At 36.2% G+C, this 11,983-nt stretch overlaps 1 protein-coding gene and 1 pseudogene across 1 annotated transcript; both read right to left on the bottom strand.

The window, feature by feature from the left end:
* Window positions 1–191: 191 nt before the first annotated feature.
* Window positions 192–7,262, bottom strand: LOC127934971 (mitogen-activated protein kinase 15-like; annotated as a pseudogene).
* An 844-nt stretch (window positions 7,263–8,106) lies between these two features.
* Window positions 8,107–11,854, bottom strand: LOC127935892 (vacuolar protein sorting-associated protein 28 homolog). Its single transcript, XM_052534106.1, has 10 exons — window positions 11,785–11,854; window positions 11,317–11,362; window positions 11,150–11,178; window positions 11,025–11,062; window positions 10,791–10,880; window positions 10,313–10,418; window positions 9,994–10,095; window positions 9,628–9,681; window positions 9,455–9,546; window positions 8,107–8,968 (listed from the first exon to the last, which is right to left on the bottom strand). Exons 1-10 carry the CDS (start codon window positions 11,845–11,847, stop codon window positions 8,848–8,850), a joined length of 741 nt encoding a protein of 246 aa, XP_052390066.1. The 5' UTR covers window positions 11,848–11,854; the 3' UTR covers window positions 8,107–8,847.
* Window positions 11,855–11,983: the final 129 nt, after the last annotated feature.

Genomic DNA, 11,983 nt, shown 5'->3' with positions numbered 1-11,983 from the left:
TTAATTGCTATTCAATTGAAGCTTTGGTAGACTTAACTCATATCCTATATCAAAAAAAATCTTTAATACATTTAAAAAATATTTTTTAAATATTTTTATTTTTGTTTTTATGTTTGAGCTTATATATCTCTATTATCATAACAGTTTGAGTAATTATGATTCCTGAACAGTAAACTTTGAAGTGTCAGCTTTGCAAACAAATGTTGTTGATTATGTATCTAGTCAGAAAGAATCATGAGCAAAAACCTTTTTATTTTGGGCATGTCATTTCTGTCTCATGAATTAAGCAAATCAATGGAGAACCACATTAAAAAATATATTCCTTCAATACACTATAGAACAATCTGTAAGAGAGGACATTGTTTAAGAAACTTTAACAAACATTAAGACTTGAACAATCAATTTTTTTAGGGCAGTGGTTCTCTAAGTATTTTAATTATATATTAGTGTTATATTATTTTTATTTGGTATTTTGTTGAGGCCCCCCAAGTTGAGAACCACTTCATGGAATTTATATTTAGGGGATATACTTATTTTTACCCCCAAATGAAACAAATGTATAGATTTTCTAACATTTAAAAAAAGATAACATACTGAGCATCAAGCCTCCCTTTTAATACATCATTTGCCTGTCCTGTTAGATAATTTGAATTAAGCAAATCAATGGAGAACCACATTAAACATATATTCCATTTTGGGGTGACTGGTAAGGGGTTAAGCCAAGACTCCTAAAAATTTCATAGACGTTCTCTACATGTTTAATATACGTTTTCACCACATATATATACAAACAAGAAGTTGACACGTGAAATTAAACGGATCAGAAAAAAGGTTAATGGCAGCACTAATCTGGGATTTCCACATTGGCGATAATCTTCAGCATGTGATGGTGTAATTATCTTGTCATGTGAATTCCACCATTTCTATGTGATCTGAGAGATTTCAGTGACTGTCTGTCTACCTCAAGATCTCTCCAGTAATCTCATAGTTCACATTTTAGTGGCAATTCCTAAGCAGATTGTCCAGTCCGCTTTTGCTGATAGTCCCATACGCCTTAGAATAGCGGCCTAGTTTGGTGTCAGGACCACAGACAGCAGAAACATTCAAATTACTCTGGAACACCTTCTTGCTGGACTTTGGAGGAGGCTTGGCATCACGTGAATGCAAATTAGACTGCTGGTTCTGTACAGTGGGATATTAAGATATCATTAGGAGAAAAAAAACATATCAGAAATATCATTAATTTGAAAAGGAATTGAAGATGGTCTAAGGTAACAGAAGACTTTAGCATAAAAAAGGAATAATGCACACATTAAAACTGATGGCTTTCTCATGGCATTGATTTCTATCTTGTGACATAAACAGCATCCACCAATAGATTGTGTTGGCAGATTGAATGTTCTCAGGCCAGAGTACACAAGAGTCACATGGATATTATTTAAACGGGAAACATTAATAGTTAAATAGTTGGTAGCTGTGATTTTCTGAAATATTTTCGCCCCCTTTAAAAACAAAAGGCCACTCACCGAGCGAGCAGAGGTGACACATAACCCAGGGGCTCATAATGGGCTCATCCTTGTGAAGCAGGGGATTATTTTGGGGCAGCGCTAGTGTGAGAGAGAAAGAGTTTGTGCGAGTCACAGAGGCGGAATGACCTCGCTGGTCTACACCCTGATGGAAAGAATGAACAAATGAAACATTTTAAGCAGACTTTATGATGTTACCAAAAATTGCACCAAATTACCATTTAAAGTGTCTTCAAATCTTAAACAGACAACAGCTCTTATACAGGACAGTAGGACGTACCACAGACCAATTAGCACCGTCTGTTGGCAGCACACCTCCAGTATCTTGATTCCTCCCTCCAAACCACCGAGGATGAGATGTGTAGTGGAGCGGTTTGACTAAACCATCTGGAAAATAAATGGATAATACCTTTTATGGCTATCCATCAATGATTCCAAAGTCTGTGGTCTGTAAGGTTGTTTTTTTTTTTTTTTATGATTTTGATGTTCACCAAGGCTGCATTTATTTGATCACAGATACAGTAAAAAACAGTAATATTGTGAATTATTTTTTGAATTTAAAATAACTTTTTTAATTGAATATATTTTAAAATGTAATTTATTCATGTGGTGGCAAAGCTGAATTTTCAGCAGCCTTTTGTCCAGTCTTCAGTGTTACATGATCCTACTTGCTGCATAATATTTTTAAGGGAAAACGTGAAGCATTTTTTTCCAGAATTGTATGATGAAGTTTTATCCAAAATAGATCCAAACTCTTGTATATTCTAAGTAGTAGAATATTTTTCAGTAGTATACATTCTATAATATCATAAAAGTTGAAATCAGGACCTTTAGTGACCAAACCCATTTGTGCACTGCACATGATTGAATGTATAAGTGTGGTAATTGAATGGTATTGTACAACCACTATTAAATAGAACTCACTAGGCATGTGTGTGATGGGGTTATAAGAGGTTATGACTCCTATGGGGCTATGGGGCTCACAGCTGGGCTTGTGCTTTCAGGAGTTAAGTGTGTTTGCTCAGCCATACTGAGAGGTTTTGCTGCAACTGTTCCAGTTCCATTAGAGCTCTTCTTGTAATTAGGAGATTTCCTATCACGATCTCGATCAACACCATGTTTTCCTTCTCCTTGAAAGCTAGCACCTGTTTCATTGCTTTTGTCCATTTCACTGTCCACATTCCCTTCTGTGGTCTTCTCCTCTGATATCGGTCCAAAAAAATGAGGTTGTTTTTGTATCGGCAGACAGGCCTTTTTTTTTCTAGGATCATCTTTTACAGGAAAAATTGAAAAGATGGAAAGTGTTTTTTAAGCGTTAGCCAATATACTGTATTATTACTAAAAATCAATACCATACCAAAGTTACATTTTAACATTTAACATTTTTATAATATTTGTTTTGTGATTTTTAAGATTGCATTTAATCAAAAATACAGCTAATATTGCAAAATATTATTACAATGTAAAACTACTATTTCGATTTGAATATATTTTAAAATGTTTATTATCTCTGTGATGGCAAAGCTGAAATTCCAGCAGCTATTACTGTGTCACATGACCCTTCAGAAGTCTTTCTAATATGATAAAAGTTTGAAAAACTTTTGTAACATTACCAATGTTCTTTACTGTCATTTAAGATCAATTTGATGCATATCCTTGCTAAACTTAATTATTGTTATTATTTTCTTTAAAAAATTCACATTGACCCCAACTTTTGGAACTTCAGTGACGATTAATAATGCTCAGTCAATGTGCTAAGTTTTCAGAAGGAAAGATTTCTGTCACTGTGACACAGCATTTGTTAACATAACACAGAAATCATATGACTGTATACACTCACAACATTATGACTGCTCGAGGCAAAGCATGAGACAAAGGTCAAAATGAATCTGTGAAAAATGTGAAAATAATGAATGAAAAGTTTCCACTAACCTAATAGAGTTTGTTTCTGTACTGAGTAACAGAAAGTTGGATGTCATCATCCACTTTCAAAATGACATCATAGACCAAGCTCTCTGGCTGGGTTGTGAAATCTTGCATTACGTATGAAAAGAAGAAGGATATTTTTAGATGTTGTTTTTCATTTATGTATTTAGTCACTTGTTATATTCATATAACAACTATTTAATCATTCTAAAACTCAAGCCACTTACAGTAAACATGAAACACCAATTTCACTTTCGTAATGAGATATTTACAAGTGAAAAAAGAGAAGGTTGAAACATGACGCGTGTCATTCTGGATTTGACCGATTTTAATACCTTGATGAAGAACATGTTGATTTATAAATATGCATCTCAGAAATGCATGCTTCTCAGAAATAGAATAACAATTATAAAAGGAGTCGATTACTTAAACTGCTTTTATTAAAGTTAACTTTCATTATTAGAATAAGTAATAAAGGCGCTGGACTAAATAAAGGGCATCAGGTTGCACTGATGCCAGCAGAATTTCATTTAATGGCACCTGCGGTCTAAACACACATTCACATCAAGCATGGTTAAGATGTCAGCAGAGTCATCGTTCAGGTTCAGCTAAACGACCATTGAGTGAACTACAGTACGAAGACCTACCCAAGCAGCATTCTCTGAATCACAGAAGCCCCATACTCTGATCTGATAGCAAACACATCTACAAAAAAATACACAGTCCTTTTAGTGAAGGATGGTTTGTGTTTAATAAATTAATAATTGACGAAACAGCTCATAATTCTTCATGACTGGTTATTTTTGTTTTTACCTGAAAGAACAAGCTTCATGGAAAATACAAACTCACCCTCTGTAGAAGCATGTGGAATGGCGCTCATGATTTTACAATTTGATTAATAGTAGATGTCCCAGGGAAGAGAGGCTTGCTCAGAAGCATCTCCCCCAGTATGCAACCTACGCTCCACATGTCTACACCTTTTGTGTACCTGCAGGAGTACACAAAATTTAAAAAATAACATATATTATTCTTAATAAATCATAAAATGTTTAAAACTATTTATTTTGGAGGCCACACACCTACTAGATCGCAAGAGGTTTTTAGGGGCTCTGTACCATCGTGTTGCCACATACTCTGTCAAGGCAGGATTCACAGCATCCTCTTGGATTTGGTACAGGGATCTTGCCAAGCCAAAGTCACACAGCTTCACAAAGCAGCCGCAGTCTAGTACAATGTTGGATGGCTTTAAGAAATAATAATAAAGCAATTACTTATACCAGGACTGGATTAAATTAATTCTGTAAGAATGAAGTAATGTTAAAAGGTTTGATATACCTTTTGGTCCCTGTGAATGACATTACCTGAATGAAGGTATTTTCTAGCCTTAAGAAGCTGGTGCATGACAAAGTCGTTAAACAAAATAGTTGTTGTGAATATAGTATAGATGTGAACATATGTGAACAAAATCACATCACCACCTACTGCCACCATCAACATAATAATAACTAAATCTTGTCAATAACAACAACTTAAAAATTATGAATATTGCAATAGAGTACACTTCATTAGAATATAAAGGGAATAAAGGTCTAAGGAGTACTGACTAATAAGTGCAAAACACTGCAGAAATGGTCTCCTACCCATGAATTCAAACACAAGGTAAATGTCTTTGTCATTTTGAGCTCTGATGACATTTAGTAATTTATTTATATAGGTTAGCCTCAATGACAATGAGCATAAGAGACCAAACTTTTGAACAGCAGTATAAATATAGACTCGGACTAAAACATAAATATTTGGCTTCCAAGGTTTGGTCAAAGGGTAACATTCTTACCTGAAGGAACATAATTTCTCTGAATGTTCTCTGAGAAAAGCGGATAAATATGATATTGAGACATTTAAAAAAAATGTGAATTAATAACTGATTTGATGTTTATCTGTTAATACATGGAAAAGTAATATAATAGTATGGTATAGTATATATATATATTTTTAGTCCACCCCTCTCTATTTTTATTTTCTCTAAACTGAGCTTCTGTTTGAATTCTTAAAGGCATCAAATATTTTCTTCACAGCAACAGTCTCTCTTGTTTTTCTGTCCATAGCCTTCCAAACAATTCCATATGCCTGTGAAATGGATTAGAAAATACAACATAATAATTTTATAGTTGACTTAAGGAAAACATCCAGTGTACGACTTAATGGTCCGTTATCATGGAAGGGTTGCCATGAAACGTCTCCATTTACTGTGCAAGCAGACTTCCTCACCGGCAGACCTCAAGTGGTGAAAGTAGGCCAGTTCACCTCTAACTCCATCACCCTGAACATAGAAGCCCCACATGGCTGTGTCCTGAGTTCCCTGCTCTACTCTCTCTACACACATGACTGCATGTCTTCCCACAGCTTCACATCTATAATCAAATTGGCTGATGATACTGTGGTTCTGGCCCTCATTCACAAAAATAATGAGACCTTATACTTGAATGAGGTAGAGAAACTAACATTATGGTGCCAGGACAATTTCTTTCTCTGAAAGTGAGCAAAACTAAAGAACTGATTGACTTCAGGAAAAGACAGCAGCAGCCCCGTACTCCTCTTATGATCAGCAGGGCCCCTGTGGAGAGGACGAGCAACTTCAAGTACCTTGGTGTAAACATCTCAGTACCTGACTTGGACTACCTACATTCAAACACAGGTTAATAAAGCCAAGCAAAGACCGTACCATCTGCGAAAGCGAAGGAAATTCAGGGTCTCACCAGCAATCCTGAAAACGTTCTATTTGGGGGGCCATAGAAAGTGTATTGACTCCGTGTATCTCAGTGTGCTATGGGAACAGCTCCAGTAAAGACTGCAAAGCCCTGCAGAGAGTTGTGCGTTTGTGAACTACACTAACCTCTGAATTGCACCTGTGAACTAAAGTAACCATGTGAACTTTGGGTGATTTCCAGATGCTGACATCGGCAGTAAACAGATTTGATGGATGTCTCATGTGACCACAGCCAACCAATAGGGAGAGGCGATTTCTTAAAAAAAAAATGGTTGATTTGGCCAAATTCCACCATTTAAAAAATATACTAGGTAGACTGGTAGAAAACTGTGGTAAACCGGACAGTTGGTGCCAAATAAAAACAGGAACTACCAAATTCTGTATAGAGATAAAGGTATAAAACGAGTGCGCGGACAGACTGAAGATTCAGACGCGGTGCCCGTTATCTCAGCTTTGCTGCTTTGAGTAATAAATTCTATTTTGACATCTGGAACTCTGCCTCCCGAGCCTATAAATCTGACACGACAATGCTTTAATATGGCTCTATCCCAAATGGCACACTTTATGTGCACTTAAGGTCTTGTGGACTTACAATGGCAATTTTTGGGGGCTCCGGCGGGTCACGGGAATCCCATGGGATTGGGAACAAAATCACTATTACTCATGGGATTGGAACGGGACAGGAAAAAATGTCAGCGGGAGTGGGCGGGACCAGGACCTGGAATACACTTTTATCCCCAACTTTATACACAAATATAGCCAACCGTTTATATAAATAAACTATAAACTGTAGGCTTATATTTTAATTTTGAATTCAATTCTACTTGCCCTGTCTCTTTATGCTCTCCTCCTGTTTGCTTTGGTGTGGCTGGTTAAGTGAATGACCTACACGTGATGGACAGATCGTTAACCCATTACCACTAAATGTTTTGAGATACTCATCCTCTCTCATATTAAAGCTTCCATCCCTACTGACCTTGATCAACATCAGTTTGCATTCGACGGAGGATGCAGTCACCACAGCTCTCCACACAGTGCTTACTCACCTGCACAGGGGAAAACACCCATGTAAGAATCCCATTTGTGAATTTCAGCTCAGCTTTCTATAGTCAGCCCAAATAAACTGGTTCAAAAGCTAAGCAGTCTGGGCTTAGGCAGTTCACTGGGCACTGGATATTCTGAGCAACAGACCCCAGAAGGTCAGGATGGGAGATCTTCCTGTTGCTGTTGAAATGAGCATAAAAGTCATTTAACTCATTAAGGAAGGAGACGTCTGTGACCATTGGAGAGTCAAGTCAAGCAATTCCATTCCAACGGTCACATACGTCTCCTTCCTTAACAAGCGAAATTACTTTTATGCACGCTTTAACAGCAACAGCAAGGAGACGGCCACCAAAATCACACACTCAGCAAACCACCAACCCCTCAAACTCACCTCCAGAGATGTCCACAATGCATTGAGCCAGAACACCACACGCAAGGCTGCTGGCCTGGACGGCATTCCTGGTCGTGTGCTTAGGGCATGTGCCTATGAGCAGCTTGCAGGGGTCTTCACAGACATTTTCAACCTGTCCCTCACCCAAGCAACTGTGCCAACATGTTTTAAGGCCACATCCATTGTGCCAATACCGAAACAAAAATCCAGCCACAATTACTTTTATATTGAAAATAAGTCATTTTGTGTGTTTTTTCCCCCAAATCAGTGACATCATTTATGAACTTGGCAATTAAAGAGTTAAAATCTTGGATTTTTAAAAAAACATTTGGTAGTTTTGATCAGGACTGAAGTTGATTTTTTTCTTAAGTTCAACAAAATTTTAAGATGTATTATATGATATATGATTTTAATAGGATTATTTGTAAATATATTCACACAAGAGAAAAATATTGTTCAAAGTATTGTGTGGTTTATTTCAAAACTATTTTATTTACAACAGTCATTTAATAAATATGACTTTTTACTTAATATAGTGAGCTAGACCAACACCATGCCAAGGAAATAGTAACCAAGTTCTTAATCAAGCTGTTATAAAAGTCAAGTTTACCAACCAATACATTTTAGCGTACAGAAAATGAATGAGCATATTTAACATTGCTTCATTTAAAAACTGGGGAAAATGTTTACAACAACAAAAAAAGTAAAGTTTGAAGCTAGAGAAACATATTATCCATCTTAAATAAAATGCAGTACTTAGAATTCGTCATTAAACCTTGCTCTATAAGATATGAGATCCATAAATCATCCATTCATATGTTCATTTAACATGTATATATAGAGGTAAGGATCTTTTGCCTATAATAAACTCCTCCCTATAAAATGCCCTCCTTTGCATCTCAGTTGGCTATGTATCTGCTTTTGCCATTCTTGAAACACTTTCAGACTACCACCTGATAGAAAATCCTCTTTACATAATAATAATAAAAAATCTACTACTCTTAATTTTCAACCCTGTGAACTGTAATATATTCCTGATTTTATTACTGAACAACATTAGCCCAAGTAAACGGTACTCTAATTGGATATAAGGGTTTCTATATTCCTACAACAGACATGGACAAACTAGAGAAAATGGTTTGAAAAAAGCTAGGGGGAAAGGGGTTCAAAGCCCTCAGAGAGGGAAAGAACATTTAAGAAGAGTGTAAGAAACGATTAAAGGCATTGTAGGCAGACTCCAAATCAAACAACATCTGGCGAACCTGGGAGTCATCCAGCTCATCAGATGCAGACATGCTGCTTAGTGTGGTTAACCTGCGAGGAAGAACAAGACAGTGAGCCTTGCTTTTAAAGTGCAAGGAAACTCAATTTGTTTTTTAATCCAGTTTGATTTAAGATTTTGGCAGATGGGTTTACAGTTTAAATGTAAATTCCTAAGGACTAAATGTGATTTACAAAAATTACTCCAGTCTTCAGTGTCAGACAATTCTTCAGAATCCATTCTAATATGCCGACTCGGTGGTTAACAAACATTTCTTATTATTATCAGTGTTGAAAACATTTGCACTGCTTAATATTTTAGTGAACACCATGATACTTTTTTTCCAGGATTTTTTTGATAAATAGAACCTTTAAAAGAACAGCATTTATTTGAAATAGTAATGTTTTCTAATATTATAAATGTCTTAACTGTCACTTTGGATTAATGCAATCCATCGTTGCTAAATAAAAGCATTGATAACTTCTTCCGACGGAAACGTTTTGAATGGTAGTGTATTTCTGCAGTGAAACTAAGCTTACCAGAGGCTGACTTTCTCTTTGGCCTCTGAATCTGTAGGCATGTTGCTCATTCTGTTCATGGTCTCCATGAGCTCTCTCAGATCAGGCTGGATCTATGAAAAAATAATCAAATCTTAAACTCAAGATGACTTACACGGCCTCTAAAAAACATGAACAGCTGATGAAATGAGTACCTCATCCATGGCACGAATCTCAAGTCGAAGCTTGTCCATCACTGTGATGAAAAGCTGCATTAAAGAAAATATAGATTAAAAAGGTTATAGGAGCAGATTTTGCTAGTTCTTATGATTGCTACAGTAAGTCTATATTTTAGCAAGGTCTCAATGCACCACATACTCTACTGTGGAGCCCTGTGAAAAATTGCATATAGCATTATATGTTCTAGTCTGATTAAATAAATCTACTTAATGGAACTGTTGGAACAAGAAGGTATCCTCTTTGCTCAATCGATAAACACCGGGGGTGTTCTGCTATTAACTAAAGGAGCTATTCGTTCTAGGTTACATAAAATCACTATACAAAGAGTTCAAGATACATACAGAAACTATGTCAGCAATGCAGCGATTCAGGTTGCCCTTGTCATCCTTAATGGTGATTGGTCGATCCTCTTTGATCCTCTCCATAGCTAGTGGACAGTCCAGCTGTCAGAAACAAATAGTGGAAAAAATATTAAGAAACTAAAGCATACTGAACCACATATAAAAACATAAACACACATATATAAATATACATTACACGCACACGCAAGAGTGTTTGTATATGTGTCCAATGTGCTGGACGAATACATTTCTTAAAGGTACAAAAGAACATTAAAATAGAATAATACAGAGTTACTTGTATAAGCAAAATAAGTTATACCCTGTATTTCCGACAAAAGTCATCAATGGAGCCCACATCTGACCCCTGGACTTGTTTGAAAGCAGCCTTGTACTGGACAAGCAATCTTGAGCAAGCTCCTGTGTATCTGCAAAAACAAAGCAAAGATTTATTATAAATATGAATAGACATAAATAAAAGTGTGGTCACATTGGCAACATTTTATGGGCAAAAAATGTCCATTGTCTATTGTGAATCGAACAGTGTTGTATGAAGCACAGTTCATGCAGAAGTCCTTTTCAAACAAAGCGGCTCCCTGCTGATATGTGCAGTGCATCTACGTGACAAATGTTGGGAAATCTGTGCGCATAGAGATAATTTGCAATATTATGAAACTTCTAATCATGTGGATTCCTATTAAAATCCTATTAAAATCTCTGAATTTCACTCACAAAAAAAATAGCAAATGTGAATACACCTTAATTCACAGTATTTTGCGCAAACAAATAAAGTAACTAACTCGTTTGGAGTCACACAGTCTTTAATGTAGGCTTTTTCCAGGGCCTGGAGTGTTTTGACCACAGCAAACAACTCTGCCATGTTGTCATACCTTTCAAAAGAAAAGAAAAAGGACATTACATTCGGCCCAGTTACATAATCACCATTATGCATCATCTTTATCATGACACCAATCAATAAAACAAATAAATAAGGAAAACAAAATAGCCATGGCCGAACAATATGGTTAACTTACTTTTCTCTTTCTCTGGCATTTTTGTACAATTTCACTTCCTATAACAGACAAAGCACATAATTTAAAGAGGATGATTACAGTTGAATCCATTATTACAAATTATGTGCACAATATAACAGTATTACCTCATACAGTTCTGGCTTGTTGGCAGGTGCTGGTTAGGTTAAAGCAGAAAGAGAAAACAGATATAAAATCTGATATGAGACCAGTGGAAATATGAGCAAGAGTAAAAGATGAATGAGAGGCTTTGATTTTTGTAGAGGCTCATGATAAAGCAGGTTATTTCACTAACCTCCTCCCATCACTCCAGAGGCAGGTATTCCATGAAACATGATGAACTACAACACAATTAAATTATCAACAATCAGCCACAGGTCAGCGTTATTCTCTAAAGAATTAATGATACAGTGGTTACATTTCAAAACTGACTGATCTGATGTCATTATGTTAAGGCTACTCGTTAGATTTTAGACGAACTAACGGACGCAAGGTACAGTGAATCCTGACTGGAGCATTTAATACAACAGCTAAATTTGCTTTGTTTATTTCCTGGCAAATACGTTAGGCTGCGACGTCAGCACAGCTAGCTAGTTAAGATATTGCTTTCATTCCGCTGTAAGGGTACAAGAGAAGTCGATGGTCTCATTAAATCACACCTTATACAAGTCTATAACGTTAATGTGGTTATGAGATGACATATTATTTAAATACTAACAGCGTTTTTAGGTAAAATGCACCAGGAAAAAGACAACTCACTCACCCTTATATTGACGTCACCTGCTGTAGCAAGCTGACGTGACGTCGCCGGATGATTTCGTAACATCCTGTTTGTTTTCGCCACTGTCATTACAAAAATCGTTTATATAAAGAATATACTTTTAACCTCAAGTAAAGTGATAGGAATCATTATATATTAAATTGTACATTAAAAAACGGTGACATATATATATATACACACG

This window comes from Carassius gibelio, chromosome A19, assembly GCF_023724105.1.
Source record: "Carassius gibelio isolate Cgi1373 ecotype wild population from Czech Republic chromosome A19, carGib1.2-hapl.c, whole genome shotgun sequence".
NCBI classification, from domain to species: domain Eukaryota; kingdom Metazoa; phylum Chordata; class Actinopteri; order Cypriniformes; family Cyprinidae; genus Carassius; species Carassius gibelio.
The sequence above is the reverse complement of the archived record's forward strand: the minus strand, read 5'-3'. Positions and strand labels throughout refer to the sequence as shown.